General features: G+C 39.5%; 3 protein-coding genes across 3 annotated transcripts in view; 1 reads left to right on the top strand and 2 right to left on the bottom strand.

Annotated features, from left to right (window-relative positions):
* Positions 1-508: 508 nt before the first annotated feature.
* nhlrc2 (NHL repeat containing 2) lies at positions 509-14,575 on the bottom strand. The gene is made up of 12 exons (XM_072455743.1): positions 14,400-14,575; positions 13,476-13,628; positions 10,196-10,245; positions 9,261-9,663; positions 8,153-8,274; positions 7,755-7,884; positions 6,151-6,244; positions 5,276-5,507; positions 4,626-4,748; positions 4,317-4,526; positions 3,294-3,507; positions 509-1,045 (listed from the first exon to the last, which is right to left on the bottom strand). The coding sequence occupies exons 1-12, from the start codon at positions 14,560-14,562 to the stop codon at positions 777-779; spliced, it is 2,163 nt and encodes a 720-aa protein (XP_072311844.1). The 5' UTR covers positions 14,563-14,575; the 3' UTR covers positions 509-776.
* Positions 14,576-14,814: 239 nt separating this feature from the next.
* On the top strand, positions 14,815-21,853 carry dclre1a (DNA cross-link repair 1A (PSO2 homolog, S. cerevisiae)). The gene is made up of 9 exons (XM_072455742.1): positions 14,815-15,479; positions 15,840-17,132; positions 17,224-17,357; positions 18,014-18,132; positions 18,255-18,398; positions 18,516-18,661; positions 19,386-19,540; positions 19,907-20,048; positions 21,516-21,853. Exons 1-9 carry the CDS (start codon positions 15,083-15,085, stop codon positions 21,683-21,685), a joined length of 2,700 nt encoding a protein of 899 aa, XP_072311843.1. The 5' UTR covers positions 14,815-15,082; the 3' UTR covers positions 21,686-21,853.
* A 281-nt stretch (positions 21,854-22,134) lies between these two features.
* The window catches only part of LOC140368878 (pleckstrin homology domain-containing family S member 1-like), a 6,959-nt gene continuing 1,571 nt past the window's right edge, over positions 22,135-27,522 (bottom strand). Inside the window, exons 4-16 of the mRNA XM_072456031.1 lie at positions 27,450-27,522; positions 27,240-27,374; positions 26,591-26,666; positions 26,492-26,518; positions 26,354-26,413; positions 26,166-26,237; positions 25,597-25,625; positions 25,480-25,527; positions 25,299-25,409; positions 23,733-23,969; positions 23,292-23,387; positions 22,924-23,053; positions 22,135-22,852 (exon numbers count right to left, since the gene is read on the bottom strand). The exon at positions 27,450-27,522 is cut by the window's right edge and continues 46 nt beyond it. Coding sequence (XP_072312132.1) covers positions 22,775-22,852; positions 22,924-23,053; positions 23,292-23,387; positions 23,733-23,969; positions 25,299-25,409; positions 25,480-25,527; positions 25,597-25,625; positions 26,166-26,237; positions 26,354-26,413; positions 26,492-26,518; positions 26,591-26,666; positions 27,240-27,374; positions 27,450-27,522 — 1,172 coding nt within the window. The 3' untranslated portion in view covers positions 22,135-22,774. The remainder of the gene's footprint in view (positions 22,853-22,923; positions 23,054-23,291; positions 23,388-23,732; positions 23,970-25,298; positions 25,410-25,479; positions 25,528-25,596; positions 25,626-26,165; positions 26,238-26,353; positions 26,414-26,491; positions 26,519-26,590; positions 26,667-27,239; positions 27,375-27,449) is intronic.

The raw sequence follows: 27,522 nt of genomic DNA, 5'->3' as shown, positions 1-27,522 counted from the left end.
GCTCGTCACTCCCTATTCCGTCGGGATGCCCCGCCCACTCCCCATAGACTTCCATTGATTTGAGCAGATACAAGCATGGCCCATGCCTGCGGCATGGATTCTCGCGTACGGGACGATGCCAGGAGGCTTCGCGCTGATGTTGTCAACAATGAGTGAATGGCCTACGCCCATTCACTAATTGTTGACTATTTCTGTCATAGCAGGAGTAAGTATGCATGATCCATGCCTTCGGCATGGGCTAGTTCACTGTACTTGCCAGGGGCGACGGGGTACCAAACATGCGGGCCAGACAGTTGCAATAGGCCCTCCGCCCTGCTGGGGCTCGGGCCTAAAAAGTTGCGTTACAAATTAAGGCTTACTGCGACAGGTCATTTTTGTTGGCTGTTCTCCAGTCTGTGCTCATGTGTCACTCCCATGTGTCTTTTTGAACAGACTCATAAGTAAAAATGAGCATAGAAGAGCAATCAGGGTATAAATATGTCTGTACGTTTACATAATCATGCAGCAAATCCCAGATCAATACATTATTATTTTTATGGATTTTAAAATCTAAATTAATTGGCAAGTATTGGTTATCAATCGCAACAGCAAGCCAAATATTAGTATCGGCCCAACTCTAATTTCCTTTTATTTATTTTTATTGGGCTTTCTACCTGTATAAATGTCACAGAATATGCGTTTCTCTAACAAACCACCTCAAACCAACACCAGTTTGCATAATTTCAGTCTCACGACTCCATCTGCTGACATAGCAATGGCCCAGTATAGTATTTAGTCTACAAGGCGTGTGCAAATGCCACGGTGACCTCCTCTTCTCCTGGGATGGCGCTGATGTGCAGTGGCTGCGTGAAGGAGGCGGCTTTCATCATGCAGGCGCTCCCGGAGTCCAGGCAATAGTACACAAAGACGCTCAGGGTGAGGCTGGGCTCCTCGCTGGAGTCCTTGGTCCTCAGGGTGATGGGGAGTTTAGCCGAGACGCGCAGAGACCGGGACAGATCAGACACGTCGCCCATCACAGTTTGTCCCTCCAGAAGCCATTCGTTCCCTGTAGAGGAGAACGAGGACATTAACTTGAATAAATACTTAAATAAAACCATAGTTACTGAAATAGAAGAAAAAGGCAAAACATAATAATAACTAACCCATTTTGGCACATTACCACCATAATGTCGTATATATCATATTTTATAGTCATTTTTGTCGATATTGCCCACCCATGATACAAATAACATGTACAGTCTCCACTACTACTAATTACCCAACTTAAATAGCCAATAAAAATACTTTTACTCCATTTTTTGTCATTACTATTTATTACTTCCATTATCATTACCATTTTTCACTGCAGTACATGATGGATTATGCAGTTATGAACTCTGGAACAGATTTTCTTTGTGTGATATATTGATGAATTAAAATCATGTATTAGCATTCCATCCAAATACAATAAAGTCATTTAAACACAGCAGCACCAAACAACAAAATGATCTACTGCGGACAAAGACAAAGACTGTCGTTGATGACAAACGTGTGCGACAATACCGCCTTTGTTTAGTTTATTCTGTCGGACATTTGTAGCACAATGAACTGTCCGCTCTAAAATTTTACCCATAACCCAATGTCCCCCTGTGAGTCAGACAAGGACATGAATTTTCTGAAAGGAGATGAGTATTTTTAGACACAGGTTCACATCAATAAAAATGTGAATGCTGAGAGATGAATTAAAGTCATGGGCCGGACAAAGCTTTCGCAGTGAGAAAATATCACTCCAATCTGTGCCAGTTGTGATTAATGAACTCAAACGTCATGACAAAGAAAAAAAAAAGAAGAAAAAATAACGCAATTATGAACAGATCTTGACTTCTGTTTTAATCCATTAACATTCCTGCCCCTCGCTTCGATGCGAACAGGGTCTAGACGGGAGCATAATCGGACCGCAGAGGATCGCATAACATGGACTGGTGGCTAATTATGTGAACCGAGCCATGCCTTATCAAAAATCCCAAAATAACCTGCTGATACGAGCGGCAGCACATAGCGTCGCTTCAATGATAAAACCGCTTTTGTTCCCGAACCCAGTGAAGACATTTATCCACTCCCATCGCTTTCGGAGGTCAGAGGAGTGCTTAAAAATCATATTTGAGCAATAAATACAGTGGGAACAGGGAGATGACCCGAGTGCCCTTGCAGCCCACAGCCGACGTGGGCCGCCGCTGCTGGGGAGCCGCTCGACTGCGCCCTGAACCTGTGCAGTGAAGGCTGAGCATCATTCATGTCCATTATAGCTTGACAGGACAAATGTAGCTTAAAATAAAGCAAAGTGAGTGATGTTGAGTGGCTCACATTAAACCCTTTTGATTGGCAAGGACAAAATATACAAAGCTTGAATGTACGAATGTGGAAAACCCGATCAAAATGTAAATACATGTGTCAAGGCAGATAGCTACAGACTGATCAGACGTAAGAGACGGACTATCTGCCAAAAGGACTGATCAAAAAGACACGTGACACGCGTGACACGTTGAGCCACAGAAGAACATTGGAATTGCTCGTTTGGACTTCACTTCAAGTTCAGTCTCTTCTTCAACCCACTTTCCATTAACGGCAAAGACTTCACACTTTGAGGATGGTAGCTTTAGAAATCCTATGGGCCAAACTCGTCTAGTCTGCCTTTAACTAACTTGTTTTAACACATTGACACTAAAGGCAAAAGCTGTCTCAAATACGCCACCTATATACGTTACAATACATTTACTACATAAGCTGTGATCTGTCTATATTAGGTTTAATTTTAATACATTACAAGAACCCTGTACCAAATGCACACAGGTGAAAAGACCCGAGTAAAACACTTAAAACAGTCAATTATGAACTTTGGTCCATTTATTGTGTGTTATCTGCCAAGAGAGAACAGATGGAATCGAGCCCCTTTACCATAATCTTACCTATTTCCACTGTAACTGTTACATATGCTAATTAATATACACTGTCCATTTAAAAAAAAGCTAGTAAAAAAATAAATAATCTAAATGTCAGTTTAATTTATGTTGCACAAGAAACTAAATAAGCTGAGTTGTTCCTGTTGTTTCGTAGTATTACAAATAAGTTAATTGTATTGAGCAGTTTTTAACCTTCCAGTGTGCACCTTTATTTGACTGACTCCCTACAGCTAGAACATGGCATTTAGTCCATTTTTAATGCCACGGATTTAATACCTTTGATTTTTCCATATAATTTCTGCCGTGAAGTTGCCTTTGTTTACATAAAAGAACTACATCTTATCTCGGCCTCACCCTCAGCGGAGAGTGTCCAGCAGCTCGGGGCCCCGTCGGTGAGGTGGGCCCCCTCTGGCAGGGACAGCGTGAGGGACAGGGTGAGGGTCTGGCCCGCGCTCACTGCCACCGCGGACATGTGTTTCCTGGCAGCAGATTTGGGCAGAGCAGGTGCTTTGGCAGGGCCGGACGACCTGGTGGGTATGGCATCCGTGCAGTCGGTGGAGATGGGAAACTGCAATGATAATTAGCATTTTAGAATGATAAGGAAATAAGGGAAATATAAAAGACTGTTTTGCTTTTGAAAAAAAAATTAAAAAAAGCATTGTATTTGGAAAAATTATAGATCATTGAAGCACCTGTACTTAATGTGAACTGTTTAATCAAATCTGTCTCAAACCCAAATTGTTTGAGTTTTCGAGTTTATGGTGGTTTGGTTTTGGTTTTACCCTTTGACAATTTGGCTCAACTCAACAGGTTCATGGTCAAGCATTGATCACGATTTCTAATTCAATTTTAAACACAAAATATAGTCCAATGTATTCCTCCAAAGTCCGAATTCTTCTCCAGACCATGTGCTTGGCTGTGGAAATCTGGATTGAAAAGACCCATTCTTACCATTGACGATTTGAAACTACTGGATAGAAATTTGATTAATTACACAGCTCCTCAAAGTCAAGTGCCTTCAATGACCACAAAATGGGTGAAAAATGCATTATGAATGGTTTAGTAGGCTGCAGTGGTTCTATGAGGATGCTCTGGTAGACTTAAATGAATTAAGATCAATTGGGAAGTAAATGGAGTGAATAGCTATTGATCAATGTCAAAATCAATGTGTTGGTTGCTGGATAAGAAGGCTCTGGTTTGTGAGGAAAATCTTACAAAATGACTGAATGTATTTATTGCTAAAGCACATTCAATTTGGGACTAAACAAGGACTAAACCTGTACTAGACCAGCCCTAAACAATGACTAGAACAGGTACAAGTGTGAAACGCACCCTTAGTTTATAACGAGTGCTAATGTTGTAGCACCCAGTACTGACCAGTGAAACGATCTTGGAGTCCAGGTCCAACACTTTGATTTGATGGTTGTTGGTGTCGGCCACAAACAGAGTCCGGCCTCCGTCTGCCGCACAGAGACCTCCTGGTTCATTAAAGCTGGACTGGTTCAACTCTGGGCCCACGTTATCCCCGGCCTCTCCTGTGCCGGCTAATGTAATGCACTGCTTTGTTTTTGGGTCCACCGCCTTAATCTGCAAGCACATCGGCAAAACACGTGATTTCTTCCACAGATAGAATTTGGGAGAAGGTTGTGCTCTCGTAACTGCCTTGTGACCCGGCCTTGTTGTTACCTTGTGGTTGTAGGAGTCGGCCACATAAAGCAGGTTTTGTTCCGAGGACCATGTAACGCCGAGAGGATGCTGCAGTTTGGCGTCGATCCCTTTACCGTCTGCGTCGCCAAAAGCAAACAAGTTCTGCACCAAAAAACAGATGAAAGATTGTGGTAAAATATGCACAAATGTTCCGTGGCACAGTGTGATTTGGGTGTAATTTATTTGTATTTTTATAACTTACAATAGCAGAATAATTGAGCAGGAATCTTTAAATTTGGCCGATCAACAAGCTGTGGTTACATCCACACGCACAGAGTTAAAGGATTATTAAAATTATATGTAAATCGCAAAATCAACTGCTCATGATTGCTCCGATTACTCACATCAGATTTTGTGGTTTGCATGTCATTTGAATAATCGTAGGAGGTTCAGAAATCAGATTATAATCAAATTTTGTTGTGCATTTTGATCAAGTATAGGAAATTGAACTTTTGTTATTATTATTATTCATTACAATTGAATACAACTGCCAACACTCTTACTACTATCCTTTTTGATACTTGAGGAAGGTATGAATAGATTTAAGCATAGAGTAGATATTCCTCACAGCCTAATATGCAACGCTATATAAAATCAATGTGTATGAAATAGCAAATAAGACATGGTACCAGCGGGTCTCTCTCCGCCCCAACTAGTGACTTGACTGCGCCGTCCTTCAGGGCTATAGTACGGATGGAGCTGCTCTCGCTGTCGGCCACAAATAGGCAGTTCCAGGGGTCGTGCGGGGCAACGGCGAGGCCCGACGGCTGGGCAAAGCCCGCCTTAAGTGGGTAAGAGTTGTTTCGGTTCTCCTCGCTGCCACTGCCGGCCCATCGCACACACGTCCCGGCGGTTGAGTCACTATTTGGTAACAAAACAAAACATAATTTGTCCTTTGTGTTGATCATTATCTCTGTAGTAGAAAAGATTGCTTCCCTGTCTACATAAAAACATCAGTTTAAACACAACACTGTGAGTAGCAATCAGGATTGTGTCACACCTCATAGAATTTTCAGTGAGTCTAATGTTAAATCAATAGAGATTTTAAGATTCTGAATACAAAACCTACCGTTCATTTGCAAGTATTCTGAAACTACACAAGATAAATTGATTTACCAGTAGTTCCCCTGCAGTTTATCGGGTTTTTTCACAGCTCTTTTGTTTACTGTACTTTTGTTTACTGTAGTTTTTTTGACATTTGATCCCGAGTTATACCATTTGTTTCTTCCCTGTTTGCATATCTAGTGTATGACTTATTTTGAGTACTTGATCAGTTGTACATGTGCTTAGCTGTGACACATCTGGGCAACAGAAACTTATGCAACTGATCACCAGGACAAAAGACTTGAGGTAAATTTGACACAGTACACGAGCTTGATAAAACCACAACTCAGAGCTCACAAACTGGATAACATTGATCATTTTCAGGTCATTTCCACAGCAGCAAATGGATCAAACAAAGAACATTTGGTCTCAAATTTACTTGGTTTCAAATTGACACTACCTTCCTTTGGGGAGTTTTCCGGCTGATAGAAACAAAGCCCAAATCTGATGTGTGCCTGCCATAGCAATCCACAGTACATTGTCTTCTTCACCACCTAAACAGCAAACACAACCAGTTAAAGGTGCACCATGTACATTTTCTGCTGGAGGGTCCATCATCATCAGCTGGAGGGTGTGGAAATTAAAGGATTATCTTATCTTATCTGCTTGTCTCCATGGATGTGTCATTTGTTTGCCTGGAACTTTCCACAGTAGGGCATTTAAAGTATCAATTTTGTATTTTTATAATGTGTTTTAAGGTGTTTATAGGGCGCAAAAATACTTTAAAAAACATGCATTCGGGCTCGCATCTCCACAGATCTGAACAGTAACTTAGCTTGTTGGCATCAGACAGACAATTATATCTAATCTGCCCATGCCCATCATCGCAATGTCGTCTGTCGGCATCTGAGCTCCAAAGATAATGCTGTTCAATAAAGCTCTTCTAATGCTTCGCTTTGTCGCAACACTCGACATTCAAAACATTTTTCATTCCATCTGTGCCGAGTTAGAAGATTGGCACTGACCATATGCCACAGTCAAACTACAGACAGGTCTTTCATTTTGACAGACACACAAGCCTCATAGACAAGAGTTCAATTGTGTTTTGAATGCGGTGCCGAGCTCGGCGTCTCTCTGTGTTTGATAACGGCAGCGCCTGACGAGCCGCATCAGTGTGACTGCGGCACTATTCAAAGGTGTAGGGTCTTTTCAATTAATTATTCATCCTCCATACTGAACACAACATGAATATGCAATGACATCACAGGGGCTTGAAATGCAGTCATAGGCCATGTTATTTGGGTCTAGCAGCAGGTTGTGTTACATTGTTGAACACTAAGGGTCATTGTTGTAGAAAAATGTAATCACTGTTTCATATGTTCCATCTTCTTTATAATACTAAATTATCAAATTACTTATTCATGATTTAATGGGAATTTTTCATTTAAGATGTTTAACTGACATTTCCTTGGAAGAATTAATCATTGCCAAATTAGTCTTGAATAAAACAAGAACAAATATACATCAAATCCAAACAAAATAAACAATAAAAACAGAAGCCTCAAATTCAAAAGGAAAATTCTGCTGGTTATTAATACAGAACTAATATAAATAGACATATACGTGTTGCACATTCATCTCTTTGGAAATGATTTTCAAACATAATGCTTTTAAAAACATTCACTTTACCTGACATTTTCTGTTGCCAAACTAAAACCATCCTAAAAATAAAAGGTATACATAAAAAAAGCATAAAACCGAGATTATCTCAATGCCTTGAGTGTGGCTTGTTTAATAAATGTGATATAAAATATATATTATAGAGATATGACCAATGCTCAGGGGAAGCAATAAAAGCAGTGGAGATTCAAGATTAACATGCAGCAGGTAGTATCACTTCCCTGAGACTTGGGTCTGATATTGGAAGCAGGTAAAATAATTTAAATAGACCTTTATACCTTCATATCTTAGGACCTTTATGTATTAAATGTTTACATACATTTTCCCCATTTTGAAGGTACCAAAACACAACGTGTGTCCTGAATACAAGCACGTTAAACTTACCGGCTGTACCTAGAGCCACATCCCAGGGAGAGCTGATTGGCTGCTCTGGTCCCATGGCTCCGCCCTCTTTGTCTGTTCCCTGGACTCCAACTCCAGCCAGAGTAGAGACTTTCTTCTTCAACAGGTCAATCTATGTCAAACATTTAGATAAGTCATGCTGCATTCAAACACCACAGCAAAACCGGGACCAACCCTGACATCAGAAGACCAAACCAGAGGCCTGAAGCAGGGTTAACCCCGAAATTACCTCCCTAACCCACATATCCAGCTTCATAGTACACGGCTCAGGTCTAAATCGTGACTAACCTGTAGCTAAACGTGGATTAAAACATGAGTGAACAAGCAGATAGAGCAATCCACATGTAACGTATGAGAATGACATTCATCTAAGTGCGTACCTTTCTGATGAGGTGGTTTTCTGTGTCTGCTACATAAACAGCGTATCCTTTAATTGCTACACCCTGAGGAGAGTTAAATGATGCTTCTAAAAAGGAACCATCTTGTCTGCCACTTTTAAGACCTGAAAAATATAAACACAAGCTTACATTTTTATATGATGTCAAGAGTCTTGTGTTGGTCTGTGACAGTACTGCTGACTGACCACAAGCTTCCTCTGAGGCCGTGACACACAAACTATCAGTTGTGTGTCTAACCAAGTGTTTTTTTAATTGATTTTATAAGGACAGTGCCAGTGGAGATGCTCATTATCTGACTCATTATAGAATAAAAAGGAGGAATTGTTGGTTTAGGAGGGATGGAAAGGATTTAGTGCTCTTATTTCGCAGCTGCATGTTTTTGGACAAAGGTGCAAGTCTCCCGAATAATGAAAAATAACAAACAAGTCATGGACTATTGGGTTTCTGCTCCACACGCTCTTCTCAAAGCCCCAGTCTCTAAATATAAAAGGTCAGAAAAAACACTCAACACTGCTCCCTCTGGTCCTCCAGAGAGTCTGTGGACGTCACATATATGACATCCAAGCCAAGGTTATGCCAGGATACCTGAACAATAATAACATTGATTAAAGATTATTTACCTGATAATAGATCTATGAAGGAGGCTAAACTTCAATTCGCATTAGTATGACTTTTAGTGCACCATTCCTTTATCTATTATGTTTTTTTTAGGTTTATTCCCTGTACATTGAAAAGCCATATAATTGCTCTTTAGTAATATTTCTGACCAATTTGAATTCTTGTGCCAGCTCATTTTGTCTTTAAATCATTAACTTTATAGGCATAGCTTTACTTACTGCTCCAATAGCCCGTTAACCGGTGCCATGTTAAAAGAAAAGCTATACAAAATTGTTAAATTGAATGAATACAAATTAAGGTTTCGTGATTTCTGTCATGTCTTTGTGATTTTAATGCATTTTTTTCCTATTGGGTGAAGCACTTTGAATTACCTTGTGTACAAATTGTGCTATACAAATAAACTTGCCTTTCCTATAAATCTATTTAAATTGTATTAGTCATCATTGGCAAACCCATTCAATATTGTCCTTACCTCCAATAGCGTGTAAAAGTTGGCCTGTTTGAGACACCACCAGAATTCGGTGATGTCCAGTGTCCGCTATAACCAGCCTCTTGCTGTTGTCCACTGCCACTTTCCCGGGGAAGGATAAAATAGAAAGCGGCAGAGAGTTTTTTAACAGCTTGATGCCGACTGCATGCGACTTCAGCAGGCCCTGTTCTCCATAGAAACGCATGGACAGCTCAGTGAAGAGTGTCAACTTTTCTCTGTGGCCCTCGCCCACCACAGAGAAGAGCAGGTTCCCTTTTGGGCCAAGGAGAACCAGAGTGGGCCAGCAGGACACCTCCAGCTCGTGCCAGAGCTGTGCATCGCCATCGTTCACCACCGGGTGGCATATATCAGAGCGTAGGACAGCACTTCGGATGTTGTCCAAAACCTGCCATGAAAGTGAACAGGTAGGAAGGTAGGTATAAATAATCTAAAAATGAGACATGCTTACATTAGATATACTGTACATAGAAGAGTCTAAACATCATGACCACAAGGCCTGAAACTATAACAAATTTGAAACGATAATACATAATTATATTTGATTTTTTTCATATTTTTCATATTACATCTATTTTATGCCTCTGAAACAATTATCTTCAATAGTGAACAACATATAAAGTTGTAAATTCACCAGCCATATCCAAACTATAACCCAAGAGCCAATAATCATATATAATACCCCCCTTCATACAAGTTCTGGACTATCACCTGAATGCAATAATACAATGTTCTGAATAACAGCAATAGCACATGAGCAAATACTGAGTCCACAACAGAAAACTAATTTTGTAAATGTATTATACATCGAGTAAGTCAATATACCAATTATTGTGACAGAGCTAATTATCCCTTCATATTAGTCATGCTGCGATGTGTTGTTGGTAAATTAACAATTCTCTTTGCTAAAAATGCATTACCTTTTCATTTGGAAATTTAGCAGAATGCACTCCAACAATCACCAATCCATCTAAAACAAGAAGAAAATCAGAATACAAAATCAATATATCTCATACAAATCATAATAAATATACATACAAATTATAATATAATTATCATTAAAAACACTTCATCTTTCAAAACACTTCACTTGAATAAATGTTTTAAATGTGCTTTACTAAAAAACATTTTTTCTAACTACTCCATCTATCGTCATGTTATATCAACTTGATTTGGGTACAAGTAAACATATAAATATGTGCGTGCGTCTGCAGCAAAATCATGAGAAAAAGTAGAGCGGACGTGATATTAGGAAAAACATTCAGGGGCAGTTTACACTGTCCCTGACCCTTCAGCAAAAGCTAAAATATAAATACTTCAAGGAAATGTTGAGTACTAACCACATGTCACTATTAAAAAAAAAAAAAAAACACACACACCACTCCCATTGTGCACAAATTAGCTAAATTGATTATAATCAATAGAAGATTAGTTACATAATCTCCAAATGCTGTAAAATAGTCAATAGGATCAAATCTTAGTGTTCTGATAAAGCACTAAAATGTGTGGTTAGGCTTTTGGATGGTGCTGGGGATTATTACATACAGTACAAAACAAAACAAAAAGCACAGACAAAACACTGTAGAAAGGGGAAAAGGGTCAGCAGTCTGCTCCTTCATTTTCTCTACACACAAAATATACATTTTGACTTCAGATTCAACATGTTCTGAATAAGATTTCGTCACGTACTGCCAATGCCAGTCACAGGACAGATTGTGGTGCCGATGGGTGGACTCACTGTGGGAGTGACTGGACAGGGCAGCTCCCACACTTCACTGACCAGAGCAGCAACAGAATGTACCCAATGCATTGCCAAAGATAAGGCCAGTGTTATGATAAACTGTGGATGTATGCAGTCTGTCTATGGTCCCTTAAACTCACGCTTTAAGACCAAAGGAGTTATGACAAGCCCGGAAGTTATTGAGCTATACATGAAAGATTATACACTCAACTATAGCAGGGGACGGACTACAAGAGAAATCATTACTGACACTGCAGTTCGGAATTATTTTGAGTGGCCGTCTCTTCACAACCAAGATATGAATGATAGTAGCCAACTTTCTATGACGGAAGACGCCTATCAACCAGAGGTCAACTTTATGTTGATTCAACACTATAAGAAGAGTTGAAGTTTGGAATCCTTAAGTTTCTTATTGGTTTATTCATGTTTAATACAAGACCTTGCACCTTACTGTAGATTTCCACGTGTATTAATACTAAATTAACACATGAAATGTTTTCACCTGTAGGCTTTATTGGCAGGAAATTTTCAAACTCATGACGCTGCAGCCAGCTGCACATGGAGCCTGGCATTCACGATATCCACTTGGCCACCAAGCAGCACAATTTTTTTTTTATCAAGATCGGGAGTCAACAATTTCAAAATCAAAATCAGCTCGAGTCTTTTTAATCGAGAGGTCTACAACCAATCCTCTGTCAGTAAAAGCATGGGGTTAGAAGCAAAGTTCAGATTTGGAGGATGAAATTTGAATTTTTTTGGGTAATGATTAAAAGCATTCGGTGTCTCACTATGTGATACGCCCCCTTGTGTGTTCACAGAACCCCTATACCAGGGCCCTAGACCAGCCCTGAGTGGCTGGCAGTGGCAATGTCGTTGCATGACGGTACCCCACTATAAATGCCACAAGGTTCCTCTATGACAATAAGTGGAACATTTTTGAGGATTGGTAATAATAATAATAATAATAACTTTTATTTATATAGCGCTTTTCAGTGACCCAAAGACGCTGAACATAATAAAAAAGGGGGGGGGTATTTACAGACAGGGGGGACAACACGTACAGAACACATTAATATACAGATAAAATGAACAAGACAGAAGAAGTAGAGAGAAAAAGATGGGGATGTAACAGGGGGTAGAAGTGTAGGCAATGGGGTAGAGGAGGCTAGGGGTAGGGGAGGTCATAGGCTTGGGTGAAGAGGTATGTTTTTAGGCGGGATTTGAATGTTGTGAGTGAGGGAGAGTGGCGGACAGGTTGGGGGAGGGAGTTCCAGAGTCGGGGTGCTGTTCGGGAGAATGCTCTGTCGCCAAAACTTTTGAGTCGGGATGTTGGTGCAGTCAGGGTGAGAGAGGAGGAGGATCGGAGAGCTCGGGAGGGGCGGTGGGGGATGAGGAGGTCAGACAGGTAGGGGGGGGCAAGGTGGTGAAGAGCTTTGAAGGTGAGGAGGAGTATTTTAAAGTTTGTGCGCTGCTTGATGGGGAGAGAGTGGAGAGAGCGGAGAACGGGAGTGATGTGATCACGGGACCGGGTGTGGGTGAGGAGGCGGGCAGCGGAGTTTTGGACCATTTGGAGTCTGTGGAGGGAATGGGAGGAGATGCCAGTGAGGAGGGAGTTGCAGTAGTCATGGTAAATTAATGCAGGCTTGGTCACCTTTAATTGTCCACTGAATGTAATTTTGTCATTCCTGCAGGACCTTACTGACAAGAAGAAGGCATTCTCAACTATTTGTCGATTCATGAAAGGAGTCTGGAGACCTTTACCGTTACCTTTACCTGACGGGAGTTGGACTCCGAAACACGTTACCCTTTGTGGCTAGGTGTTTATTATTCATATTTTGTATTTAGTTAATTTTATTGTATTTCTGTTTCTGTAACTTCTTTGTGATTTTAATGATTTTTTCCTCCTGTGTGAAGCACTTTGAATTGCCTTGTGTATGAAATGTGCTCTACAAATAAACTTGCCTTGCCTTACCTATGTCCAAGCCCATGTCATCCTCATGGGACCTGGCAGTTTTACTACAGGCCTTCCCTATCCATCCCTTTCCATTGGGGGACATTGACCTGAAGATGCTGTCACAAGATTATTTTGCTAAGACAGCCAAGCGTGTCAGTGAAGTTCATGCTCTATCAGTTTATCCAGCTTTGATGCAATTCAGTACCGATAATGTCAGCGGTCAGCTTAACCTTGTGCCCCAATCCAGCCTTTATTCCAGAGGTGGTTGGCGTCTGGCTGAAAAACCTCCACATCCCCTTGGGTATAGACGCCAATGTTGAAAGGACAGATGGATCAGCTGTTTGTGTCCGGGGCTAAACCCCACAAGGGAAAACCTGCTTCTAAACAGAGACTTTCCCTCTGGATTGTGGAGGCCATCTCGCTGGCTTCCACTGCTGAGGGGGCGTATCCCATAGGGAGACATCCCACTCATACCAAATTTGACACTGTAACCTGATGTGCATACCTTCCACGGAGTGTTTCTTCTCCAGCTGGTGCAGGTCCGGCAGGATGTGCATGCAGTTTATGCAACAATAAGTGAAGAAGTCCAACACTACCACTTTACCAGACAGTTCCTTGTTTATAGACAATGGGCCCTCAGTGTTCAGCCACTCCAAACCTGTCAAATGAAACATGTAGAATTACTCATATTACTGATTGTACAACAATACAAAAAACAACACATTCATAACCTCAGCTGCTGCCTTCTAGGAAAATCATCGGACAACTACTGAGATTAAAGGAATCAGCAGAGGTTCTTTACAATGGAAAGGACTTAAATAGATTTTTTATAGAACTAGAACTACTACCACGACCACTACCACTACGCAAGCTGTTTTAAGACAAATTTCAGATCCTAGACGTGACAAAAAAGTACTATCATCTACTGATCTCCATCTGCTGGTGAAACGGTTTATTGCCACAGTAATATTTCTTTGTAAAGACAGTGTAAAGACTTCAAAGTATTATTTATGAAGTGATTGGTTGTAACACTAACCCTTAAACAATCTCAGTTAAATTAATATACACAGCATAAAAAACGAGATCTATTAACATTTATCCAAATCAGAATCAACTTTATTGTTCCAGAAAAAAAAAAAATTCTTTGAGAATCATTTAGGCACAAAACAATATAACCTGTAACAACTTTTGGTAATAACCACCAATACACTCTTCACGTTTCATCATTTTCAGTACCACCAGAATAAGTGAGATATTTGTCATATGTTTGTTAGCCACAAATCAGATCAATTATCAAACAAAATGTGCTGAAAATCAAGATCCCTATAAAATCACTTTTATTTGACAATTGACAGTGGACTGGGCGTGTAATTTTACCATGGATCTGAGCAGCACTACTCAAGTCGAGACATGACAACTATAGCCTTACCTGGCTGGAAATCGGGAATCTTTAGGTCCTCTCGTTCATCTACCTTTTTCAAATACTCGTTCACAAGATTTTCTTTTTCTTGCTCTGTTGTAGCATCATCTAAATCATAATCCAGTTTACTTTGGAAAGGAAATAAAGTAGAGAGGCTGCACTGGGAAGCCATGATTCCAACAACTGTCAGCATGTAGCGTAATGCAAGACTATTCTCAAAAGCACTTTCGTCAGTAAGTTCCTGAAAAAGAAAAATTAACGTGGCCGCTAAAATTAAAAGGCATGTTTTTATGTGCTGTGTGTTTTGATTACACTGCTACACGTGATGCTTTAAACAATATAGAAATATACGTAACAACAATAAACAATTTGTTGAAAGTGCTGTTTTGTAGCTGTAGCTGAATTCACGCCATTCATATCTCGGTGGCGGCAAATGCTAAAGCTAAGCTAACGTGTCAACAACATGTGGAAGAAGACTTATTTCACTTTTGTTCTTTTTAACTGAATTTGTGTCATGGTCGTGTGGATAACCGAGGCTCCCATGCGGAAGATACATTTGCCAATCCACTTGACTAACATTTGTTAAGGATATTTACGACAGGAATGTTTTTTATAGTGAAGTCCTGTGTTGTAACGAGGGTTTGGGGAAGATCGTTGAGTAACTCGGGACATTGCGATTTCAGCGGCCACAAATGTCAACAAACGACGAATCTGAAAATGACATTTGGGACTACAAACCTCTTAAGAAAAAGAAACAAGAATCGCCTGCTCTTGTCCCCAAAACAGTGGCCAAGAGAAGATGCACAACCAGAGGACACACTATTTACTCTGCTCCATCTCCTGTGAATACAAATACTACAGCAATATCAACTCAAAGTGCAAAATCTGAACCAGTGCCCGTTTTAATAAAAGAAGAAAATGGACAGTTAAACACCTCAAATCATGTCCAAAAATGTAATAACAATGGTGAGATGGGATCAGCTGGAGACCACTGTCCTGTGTGTCAGATGCCATTTTCCATTTTGGTGGTGCAGACTCAGAGATGGCATGTTGTTGACTGTCTTGACATCTGCAGGGACTCATGTAAAGGTAAATATCTTTATAAATAGGGCAATTGTTTACTAAACGTGACCACTTTATAGTTTGTGGTATAATGTAGATCTATGTTGAAACAGGACTGAACATTTGCTGACAGTTTATTGGCATTTGTCACTGTCAAACGCAAATTAACATAACTAAAACACATTCACAGTTAGTCTAATATAGTACAGTGATTTTATTTTAAGCCAAAGGGAAATTATGTTTTCATTGCCTAGTCGATCAAAAGTAGAAATTCAGCGCTAATATATATAAAGCACAGTTAATTGTTTAATTGCAAAATCTATTGCTTTGTTGATTAAGTTTAAAATCACACACACATGTTTTTGTCTTTTCTAAATCTATTTGCAGAGTGCCCGGATGGCTTCTTGTGCTCCTCTACCTTTCCCAACCATTACAGAAACTTTAGCCACACACTGCTGGCACAAAGTCGAGCCATTGGAGCTGTGGTTCTGTCTCAGACATCAACCAGAGACACTAATCAAATTACAGAACATACCTACCCCAGTGGACCAGTAAATAATCATGTGGACCAAGCGGCTAATTCCACTTTGAAGACTTCACAAGACAATGTCCCCATACACTCTTTACCTTCTTCCCCCATTAATAATAATCTCAGTAAATCACCCAAAGTTCCCAATGGCCTCCTTCTACTGCGCTCACCTGCACCTCAGGATTTAAAGAAAAAGAAAGGCTGGTCTTCTCCTAAAGTTGCTAAATCTGTCAGCTCTAGTCAAGAAACTAAAGCAGAGACTTTATCCACTCCTGTCAAAAACGCAGGCGATACTCAAGCTTGTTATAGTACTCTCAAAAGTGCACTTTCGCCTCCTGAAGTTGATGATGAAATATCCTACTCTCCTCTTTCCGAGCTCCCTGCTGAGGTTGAAGTGAGTCAGGCTGGTCCTAGAAAAACACTTTTTGGTATTGACCCTGGTGCTGGAGAGAACGAAAACTCTATTGTTGCATTCAGTGATAGCGAAGATGATTTATTTGCTGAATTTGTCGATAATTTAGATAAAGAGGAGCAGACCGTGTCACTTAACACCCAGGTGGCTTCAGTTACCTCATCACAGCAAAGCAATCATGGGACTCCAAACAAAGCCACTTACACATGTGAAAAGGAAAAGCCCGGATCATCCACCAGTGTTGGCTCTAGTGAAAACAGTATTCAGTCACCACAGAGCATTGTCCTTGAGCGTTTGAGGTCCACCATTTCAAACTCCGAAAAGCCATTTTGTGAAAGCGGTAGTATTCAGTCAGGTAACACAGAAATGCCTTTATCTGACAAAATTGTACGCCAGAAGATCCAGAGTAAAGGTGCTGAATCCTGTAGCCTAAAACAGACAGATATTGGGGTATTTTTCGGACTTAAACCACTCAAGGACAAAGAGACAAAAAATCCGGCTCAAGAATCCCAGCCTTCCTTAACTGAGGGGGAGAAGCAAGAGGTAAAAACACAAAAGAGAGGCAGACAGAAGATGAGTCAAGCCACCACATCAGCAGGAAGTTCTCAAAGTAGAGTGGCTACAGGAGAAAACGGCTCTGAAGGAGGAAGCAAAAGAGCTGGAGCCAAAGGATGGAGAAGGACCACAGCAGAAACCGAGGGCAGAAAACGCTCATGTCCATTTTACAAGAAGATTCCTGGTAAGAAAGATGTTGCTGAAATATAATAAAGCAAATTTAAGTTTGCATATCAATGTATTTACGCTGTCTTATGTTTTTTTGGTTTACATAGGAACAAAGTTTGTGGTCGATGCCTTCTGCTATGGGCCTGTGGAGGGAATCTCCACCTACTTCCTAACACATTTCCACTCGGACCATTATGGCGGACTGAATAAAAACTCGACACTTCCTATATACTGTAATAAAGTAAGTCCCTGCCTTTCCCTTTTTATATTTACTGAAATGCTGCAATGACAAGTTACTCAAAAGCAAGCATGACCTTTTAGAGAAACATTGTTCATTTAATCAGCACTTCAGAAATGTTCCAACAAATGAATGTCAAAATTATTCCACAATAGAAAATGTATGCTGTCTATGCTTTGACCCAATTAGTTTTCACCAAAGCCTTAGGTACTGTTGACGATAATAGCTATTTTGATGACTTTGTCTAGAAGAAATTCATGTCACGCAAATGCAAAATGCCATCTGTTTAGCTTATGCTTAAGTAACGAAAATGTATCTGCATGGCAACAATAAGTAACATGTTTTTTTACAGCTCTTCATGGTGTATTATATTTTGATCTTTGTATTCGGTACTATAGATAGTGTATACTCTTATACATTGATGGTCAAATCTAGTCAACAAAGTTCTGATGAATCTGTGTCGGAAGGGTTATCTTCAGTCTGAAACTTACAACAGACATTTGGGTCACTGCTTGGTAGGTTACTTTGGTGCTAGGTAGGTCATAGCCCAGATAAAGTTTGGTCAGTCACATAAATCAATATGTGTCACATACAAAGATAGACATTCTCATTTTAAAAGACAGCTATGACTAGATGGTAACAAATGTGTTTCTTCCCAGATAACTGGGAACCTGGTGAAATGTAAACTGAGGGTCCCAGAGCAATATGTGCACATCCTGCCAATGAACACAGAGGTCACTGTGGAGGGAGTCAGGGTCATCCTGCTGGAGGCAAACCAGTAAGCTCTTCTGTCCTCATTCTGTTCTGTTCATAATGCCTGAAATGTGTGACTCTTATTTCTTTCGGTTTACCCATCCTCTAATGACTTACTAATTTGAAATGAGGTCCTGTCCTCTGCAGTTGTCCAGGTGCTGCGATGCTGCTGTTCTTTCTACCTGACGGTCAGACGGTTCTTCACACAGGAGATTTTAGAGCTGACTCTTCAATGGAGGTTTACCCTGAATTACTGAGCTGCAGGGTACAGACTCTCTACCTGGACACAACGTTAGTAATGTCTTTAGTTCAGCTTGTATATTGCATACTAAATAAACTATTATCATAATATTAGTGAATGTAATATCCTCCACAACAGTAACTATATTCTTTTATTTATTTCAACAGGTATTGCAGCCCAGAGTACACTTTCCCAAAACAAGAAGAGGTCATAAACTATGCAGTCCACACAGCCTCTGAGTTGGTGACGCTTAACCCACGCACCCTGGTGGTGTGCGGCTCGTACTCTGTGGGGAAGGAGAAGGTTTTTCTGGGTATGTTTTAAAAAAAAAATAATTCTGTACATAATAATATTTTTAAACTAATAATTACGGTACAAGTTTCTGCTATTACCTTGGAAAAATTAGCTCAAGCTGTCCCTAGGGGTTTCCTTTGCTGTTATGACAGTGACTAATTATAGCAAACATAAATTAAATGTAGCAGCCTTTTTGATAATTAGACAGTTGATGAGAAGTGGCATGTTTGGTTAGGTAATTGTGTTTGTGAAAATAGCATGGTAATTTATGCATCTAATCTGGTGAGCAGGAACAGAATCCGTCAATAATTATGGGTAATATGGTAAAAAAAAAAAAGAATCTGAGGAAAAAAGATTTACATTTCTTCAAAGGTCATCTGAGACTGTGCATTGTAAAGATACTGGTTATGATGTGTATGTTCTCATAAGGAGGCTTTGACCAAATGTTAACCAAATTTAATATGGTCCTCAAGAGAAATCACTTATCTAACTATCTATATTTTAAAACATTGCTAGAACAGTTATAAATTATTCAACAAGTTTTTGTGTGCAAGAAAATTCTGTGTAGTATTTGAGACGGTTCACATAATGGTGAAATAATAACTTGAAAATCTGGGTCAAGGGTAATAATAATATGTGTGTTCCAACTTGAAAATAAACATGAAATCTTCTAGTTAAAGGAGAAATAGATTTTTGATTCTTCATTCTAAACCCTCTCACAATATATTGTTCCCGGCTTTTAGCTCTTGCAGATGTCCTGGGATCTAAAGTGTGCCTCTCCAGGGACAAGTTCAACACAATGTGCTGTCTGGAGTCAGAGGAAGTCAAACGGAGAGTAACCACAGACTGGAAATTAGCCCAGGTCCACGTATTACCCATGATGCAACTTTCCTTTAAGGTATGTGTAGAAAGGATTTACGGCATCCATATCAAAAGGGTCTTGATTGTTGCCCGATTACAGCCATGAAATGAAAATTTATAATTTGTTCTTTGAAAAGGGGTCACAAAAGATAATCAAACAGGTGCAGACCGCACACATCAGTCTGATATTGTCCCGAAGAGCTGCTTTTACAGTGTCTGTATTGGAGCAAAACAGCTTTGACTTGACAATATACTCACTGGTCAAACGCATCACCTTACAAATCTGATTATTACCACTTAAACTTTAGCTACGTTGTAATGGACTAAATTATAAGTTAATGTATTTTGAATTTCACAATAATGCTTAAATGGATACTAATTTAGCTGCTGTCAATGTTTACAGAAACTGCAAGATCATTTGGCTCGCTTCTCAGCTAACTATGACAAGCTGGTGGCCTTCAAACCAACTGGCTGGACGTTCAGCCAGCAGGTGGAGTCTGTGGAAGACATTAAGCCCTATGTTAATGGAAACATCTCTATATATGGTGAGTAAACCTTCTCTCCCATTGGGACAATATATATTGTAATAATCTTTTTCCCTCTGAACATTCTCTATTAGAATTTCTATTAAATATAAATAAAATGGCCTTTATTCTTAATTTACTCTACACAAACAATCCAGACTTTTAATTATTGCCATTTCACACAAAAACACCAGTAGAATGTATTCCTCCAAAGTCTGAACTCTCCAAACCACACGCATTTACTGACTGCTGTGGACCAATTAGAGATGACGGAATCTCTATTCATATTTGATAAATTGTAATGCGTACATTGAGTTTACGCTATAAAACCTAGGTTACTTATGGGAGACCCCGGTGGTGAACAACACGAGCCCCTCATTCACTGAGAACGAGCACTGCAGCCTCCCCGTGTGTTCATGATGAGCGGCTTTTAAGACATTGTTTCAAATTAACTGGGGGTTAGCGTAGTCTTTCCTTCGCCTCTCTCCCCCCTCTCTCCCTCTGGACCGCCGCATGTTGGCTGCCTGCGCATCACCGTGTGGCAGATTTCAGCGTGTCGTGAGGAAAGCTTTTACATTGCGGGAGAACAGTCTAATGTCTGACGACTATTCTGACTAAATAGAAAAGCGCTGAGCTGACCGTGGCGTTGAGAGTTCACTTTAGAAACACCTAACTTTTCTGCTGTTTAGAGCAACGAGGGGGACGTAAATGTTATGTAATGTCAATCAGCCAATCGCATCGCTGCTTTCAAGTTTTCTTTCAGAGGAAGGTCGGAGTCCAGTGTGTGATGTCCTGATCAGAACATCTCATGTCAGCTTTAGGCTTGTAGTCTATTATAAATCAAATTAAAGATAAGATCATCCTTTATTGTCCCACATGGGGAAATTTCATTGATGCAACGCAGGTAGATTGTAGATACAGAAGAAACAGATCACTTATAGGAAAGTTTGATGAGCAATAAAACATTTATTTTAAAACGTCATTAGATAATTTGATTTTTAATATTATTAACTGTATTATTAACTGCAGTGGTTTCGGAGGCTGAACAATGTCAGAATAGACTGTTCATCTAGATTTACTGCTGGGGCAGATGGACATCACTTTGTATCGGGTAAATGAGACACAATCCTGCGTTTGGTCATTAGAACACAACACTGCCCCTTCAGGACACAATGCATTTAACTTGAAAATAAAATGACTGTCATTAGTGCCATTCTGTTAAATTAGCAGAAAAGTGGAGTTCTATCAGCAGCGTCTGCCATCTGGCCCCAAAACATTATCTGCTTTGACCATGTACAAGGATATATTTTCTCCTGACTGAGGCCTGTGGGAGTTTACTCATTGTTAGTTCAAGCCATATGTTGCCGTTATCTTTCTCCAGTAAAATTAAGATGACCAAACTTCTTGAATAAATACTATGAATTCAAATGACCATAACCAATATAAAAAAAACACCTGACATGCTCTTGTACATTTTTGTGTCAACAGGGATTCCATACAGTGAGCACAGCAGTTTTCTGGAGTTGAAGCGCTTCGTGCAGTGGCTGAAGCCGTTAAAGATCATTCCCACAGTGAACAACGGCCGGTGGGAAACCAGGAAGAATATGGAGAAGTGTTTTAGTGAATGGCTGAAAGAAACGAGCAGGGCCAAACTCTGAACTGCACTTTGATCCTGCTGAATATACTTTGCACCTGTAAAAATCACAGAAGTAATAGTACAATTATGTAAAATAATATTCACTTTTATGGTTGATGAAAATGACTTATCATATACAGTATTCAACAACATCCATTTAAAATGTTATTCTAGAAGTTAAGTCTATATTACATTGTCTTTAAACTGTAAAATTGCTTGTTTTTATAATTTTAATGATGATGAAAATAAATGTTTTAATATTAAAAATGTATGTGTATTTTTAAGAGGCATTTTTCACAATTGTTCTTTTGTCCAAACTGTAAATGCCAGCCCTGAATAAAGAGGTCTTCCACAGAAGAGCATGAACACTGTTGGATATAATTAGTGAAGTATTTTAATACTATTAAAGCACATATGTACAAGTAATTAGCTGGAAACGGAAAACACATTCAGTTGATAGTGGACCATGTACACTTGGGAACTTAGTTCTAATTATCAAGATCATTATCTGTGTTAATCATTCAATAAATATTTATTTACATATTTTATTTAAACGGGGTGGTCACAGATCGTCCCATTGGAGTTTACTCACTACTGCCTAATAAATAATAGTGAGGTTGACGCTTGGAAATAGAAAGATTCAGTTGAAGTCATCTGGAGTCATCCATGTTTTTTGGTTCCAGTCCAGATGACTTCAACTGAATCTTTTTCTACAATGGAACTCTCCTGGAGGAATTAGGGATGACACCGACATGCTTGAAAATACTGGAAGTCCTCCATTTACAGTAATTCTCTAGTTTGCTCAGAGCCACAAGGTGTTTCTCCTTCATCTTGACAGATTTCATCACAGATTTAACAACTGAACAAACTGGGGTCTAATCAGCTGCTGCTGACATCTTTGGCACTGCTGCTGTATCTGTGTTTCATTGTGTAGTGAAGCAGAAACAGGCTTGAAATAAGATGCATTCACTTTAACTTTACAAAAGATATTCTGACTGAGGACTTGCATTTTTATGGTACAGGATTTGATATGTTGTACAGAGAAAATATTGTGGGCTCCAGTATGGTTTACTGTTGCCTTTTGGAATGAAAGTACATTGTATCATCCAGTTCAGTTCTGTAGAGATGGTGCAGAGTTGGAAGCTTGGAGCACATGACCTCCAGGCAGACGCAGGATGGTGAGTTTCACCTATGGTCACATTATAATATTATACATATATGATATATATCATTTATATGAGATATGATCGAAGAAGATACCTCATTCTTGAGTGACTTATTGATCAACATGGTGTAATCCTCAATGTTGTTGATGTGCAAGTCATTTAAAGCCAAAATCTGGTCCCCTTTGAGAAAGAGACAGGCTGGCTGGCCCATCCAGCTGGACACACTGTGAAAAACACATCTTATTTTCTATTTTATTGTATTGACAGCCGTCGGAGTGTGCCTGATCACTGTTCATCATTCTTACACAGTTGACACACCACATGTCTGTTTCTAGGCAACCAAACGTTTGGCATAAGCAAAAGTAACACTACTCACGTTGCCTTAAACATGATCAGGTTGTGTGTTTGATTTATGTCATAAACACCTTCATGCATTTGAACTAAAGCCAAAGACATACACACCTGGGCGTCTCGTCCACCTCAGCTAGTTTCAGGTGCTTTTTCAAATCTGCCTGTTTGACTTGAATATCCCTCTCGTGTGGGTTGATGGGGTCAAGGCTTCAAGGTGGAACATAAGAACAGAAAGCTAGTTTGTAGTGAATCTTGAGACTGTTAAAAAATGCAACACTGGTTTGTGAAGCGAATGGGCTGCAATAATAAGGTAAACTAAGCAAGTTTTATTTAGCTTGATCAAGACAAATTCTGTGATTATCAGGTTCTTTTTTTTGTATTTATTTTTCTTTGCTTCTAGGTGTGTGTGTCTCATAAACCAGTCAGTCCAGCCCAGGAAGATGTCAGCATGGTTACTACATTCCTCCATGATTGATTTCACTGACGCATGCTGCAGCCATTACAAAGCAGCTTTGAACATTATGGTGAGGAAGCACAGAGACATGTTCTTACCATTCTATAGAGCATTGTCTATCTAGTGGTCTTTGTTTCTCCCACATTTCCACTGGCGACATGGCCCCCTGTGACATGGCTCCTGGCGACATGGCCCCCTGTGACATGGCTCCTGGCGACATGGCCCCCTGTGACATGGCTCCTGGCGACATGGCCCCCTGTGACATGGCTCCTGGCGACATGGCCTCGTTGTCACTGGAGCTGGTGCTAAAGTCCGATAACGTCCGTGTGCGCGCCCTGACACAATTAAAGTCTGGAGTTACTCAAGTGTAACGTTTTTTAGGTCAACAACATAGTTAGAAATGGGTAAACTCAGGTTAAGGTTAGGAGAAGTAGTAATCATGGTTAAGATCCATCTCCAGGAAATTAATTTCCTTGATGAGTTATTGTTTTTAAATTGTGAAATGGCTTGACACACTGTATGTGTTTGTGTGTGTGCGTGCAAACTGTTCTTAGGAATGCTCCAAATAAGTTGTAAGTCAATGTAACGTTCCAGAAAACCTAGCACATATTGTGTGTGTTGTGTTAACATATAAAATAAACTATGTCTAATCTGTAGTCAATTTTTCGTCAGCAGAGGGAATAAGCGACATTTATATTTAAATAAAAAATAATAAATTGTCTTAAATAAAATTATTCAAATATGGGTTGCTTGTGGCTTTGTAGTTAGAGTATAAACCGGTGGGAAACACTGGAGCCGTACAACATTTACGTGGCTCTGACTCCATAATGCAAACCTATAATGATGATTGTTATAATGTAATGCCCAGTTTGAGTGCAACTGTCAATAATCAAGCTATTTAAAAACACTACACCCTGTAAATAAGACAAAAGCTCCATCTGGACCTGTCGGCTGCTTCGAGGAGTGAAACGAGCAGATAACACAACAGATTTGGCCTCATGTGAGAGGCCTTTGATTGATGTCATGTCATATGAGACTTCAAACTCAAGGCTATAAAAACAACACCGCCACCAAGTGTTACACAAAAACCTGTCCAGGGACTTTCCTAAATCTCTCACTAATGGGACACAAGAGAAGCAAATAAGTTCCAAATCACTACGGATGGGTAAGAGGGATTTAATTTAAGAGCAACTTAAGAGAATAATGAACGAAAAGCAGCTTCTAGGAGCAGAAACACAGCAGTGACCCCTTTTTGGAAAAAAAAAAGAAAAAGAAAAACTGCTTCAGTCAATTAATGACAATTGCAGACAATTCTAGGAGTTGTACATGCTTACCTTCTTGGCTATTTGTTTTTAACATTTTAAGTATATTTTAAATACTTAAAACATAAAGTACCAATTTATTTTAGTGTGAACCCTTACCTTTGTACTTTAAAACACAAATAATAAAAAACAAACAGAATTCATTATCAGTTCTAGTTTCTCCAGCCTTAACTTGTCGAACTGGAACTTCTTTGTCTTTAACTGGTCAAGTGTCAACAGTGAAATATTTAGGGTTCAGGCCCTTGCTATTGTGGATGAACAAGGCTGCCAGGTTTATTTGTATTTAGGCCACACGATACACACTGTACGGACTCAGGAATACCCACAGAATGAATGACGTACCTGTCCTTATTCGTCTCCTCACTGCACGGAGAAAACTGGGTCCTGAGCCGGTCAAAAGTCACATTCATGGACCGGGTCAATGTGCTTGTAGCTGCTTCTACTTCTTTATCCCTGTGAACAGATCCCAGCAGTAACAGATGTGATTTACAATTCAATAATATGTTGATTTGACTAAACTTACAGTGCCTGGGAGCCTTCTTCACTTCTGTTCATCGCCATACTCTCATAACTATGTCAAACACATGACATTACAGTAAATGATGCATGTTACAGAACACATACAAAGAGTAATACTCACTGTCCTTCATTCTCATCATCATCTTGTGCCTTATGGAAAGAAACAGAGGAAAAAAGACAATTTACATAAAGTAGTAGTTAGATTATGTTGAAATTAAAAATCATTCTCAATTTTCTTATCTTAATTTATTTTAATAGAAAGGCCATTGATTTGCGCTAATAATGGCACTGGAGGTAGAGCAGTCCATTATATTGGACTGATCTACAGATTAGTTCTATTTATAAAGAAAAAAGAAGAACAATACAGCTCAATAGGTGACTGTAGGTTATAAAAAAGTACATTATTTTTCAATTATTTCCAATGCAACTATCAGTTATTGGTCCTATCAGCGAGACAAATATTGGATATATGTATCTGTATTTTCTGATACTAGTAATTTTGATGCATCATTCTTTGCTTACTAATGACTGTGTATTGTAGCGCCTTGGGTAGTCATATAGAGGCTGCACAGGCTCTGATGCCGGTCTTTTGGTGGAATCTTCCACCTGCCATCCAATGACAGGAGCCAGTTACCTCCGATGTGCACTTTCTGTAGCTGTCATTATTATACATTTATTTACACAGCGTACCTTTGATCTTAGAATCAAGTCTTCTTTTGTGAGAGAGGCCGGGTCAGACATGGAACGATATTTCATTGAAGGCTAAAAGAAATAAATATAAGAAATAAATCATTAACCCACCTTTATGTGAAAAAGTCAAATACTTTAGTTAATGATGTCATGTACAGTGGAATAACAAGACTGCAGATTGAACTAACCTGTTCATTCACATTCACAGGGGTTGTACCCTTTTTCCTCAGCACAGGATTTGTAATAACCTGTTAAAACACGGATTAACATTTTTGGAGCCTTGTTTTGACGCTGACAACATAAAAATGTACGACCCACTGACGTACCTCAATGTGTTGTCCATTTGACATTTCCTGAAAACATGATACAAGGAAGTTATTAGATGTGCTTGTTGATAACTGTTGGATGTAAGAGTAAAAACCAACCCCTGAATTGAGAAACTTGTGTGGTTTGTTCTGGAGGGCTCGATATATGTCACTGAACCAGCCGTCCACTTCATTACTGACGACAAACACAAAACGGATTAAAGGATGCCATTTTCAGACTTCTACATCACGTCTCATATATTTCATTCAAAATCCAATCCCCCGAGCAAAATAGGAACTGGAAATAGTGATAATAGGGAATAATTTAAAGCACTGCAATAGAAAGGCCAAACTAAATTGGTTTATTAATCCAGAAAGCAACATCACATCTAAGTCTTTCCAGAGTGCTAATGTTAGGTAGTTTCTGTGGTTTCTGAGTTTCTCTTTCTTGTGGTAAAATATGTAAAAACTATTGTGGGATCAACATTTCTGTAATTATTTGTCCAATAAAACCAAAAGCCGCAATTTTGCCTTCATTCAAAATGTTATGTCCATCATATTCTATTTAAACTTGAATGAACATCTTTAAATCAGGCTTCGATATCAAATCAGATATCAGAGATGACCATTTCTCTAACCCCTTTATTTAGCCTGCTTTGTGATATTCTGTGGTTAATCCTAATTTTCCCAACAAATTATGTTTAAAATCACATGTGTTTTGTGTGTCATATGTGTTTTTTTTAATACGATTTATCCTTGGACGTTTTACCTGTTTTCCCCGATTAAAAAGTAGTCCCGATCTGCTGCGCGGAGGTACAACACACAGGACGGGGAACACTTGAAGCTTTTCTGGACCCCAGGCCACTTTGGGTGGCTTTGGGGACTCACTTTAAGAAGTGAAATGCTTGCATGAAAAGAAAAAGTTTAGATTTAAAAAATAATACTAACAAAAATGTGTTCAACTAACAAGCTGCCGTACTGTGATAGGTCAATGCCTCCGAGGGGCCGGTCCTTCTCTTCTGGACCTCTGAAGTATTTGAGCTGATGATCTT

This window comes from Eucyclogobius newberryi, unplaced genomic scaffold, assembly GCF_026437365.1.
Source record: "Eucyclogobius newberryi isolate DKJ021-1_F unplaced genomic scaffold, fEucNew1.0.hap1 SCAF_20, whole genome shotgun sequence".
In the NCBI taxonomy this organism is placed as follows: Eukaryota; Metazoa; Chordata; class Actinopteri; order Gobiiformes; family Gobiidae; genus Eucyclogobius; species Eucyclogobius newberryi.
This window is presented reverse-complemented; position numbering and strand designations above follow the sequence as displayed.

What these genes read in the sequence shown, in the direction of transcription:
- nhlrc2 (XM_072455743.1), bottom strand. Translation starts at nt 14,562, where the DNA reads ATGGCTTCCCAGTGCAGCCTCTCTACTTTATTTCCTTTCCAAAGTAAA. An exon ending in ACTTTTACACGCTATTGGAG is followed by an intron (nt 8,275 to 9,260) that starts GTAAGGACAATA and finishes TATATTTTTCAG; the next exon opens with GTCTTAAAAGTGGCAGACAA. An exon ending in TGTGGCTCTAGGTACAGCCG is followed by an intron (nt 6,245 to 7,754) that starts GTAAGTTTAACG and finishes TTTGCTGTTTAG; the next exon opens with GTGGTGAAGAAGACAATGTA.
- dclre1a (XM_072455742.1), top strand. Translation starts at nt 15,083, where the DNA reads ATGTCAACAAACGACGAATCTGAAAATGACATTTGGGACTACAAACCT. An exon ending in CTGCAGGGACTCATGTAAAG is followed by an intron (nt 15,480 to 15,839) that starts GTAAATATCTTT and finishes ATCTATTTGCAG; the next exon opens with AGTGCCCGGATGGCTTCTTG. An exon ending in ATTTTACAAGAAGATTCCTG is followed by an intron (nt 17,133 to 17,223) that starts GTAAGAAAGATG and finishes TGGTTTACATAG; the next exon opens with GAACAAAGTTTGTGGTCGAT.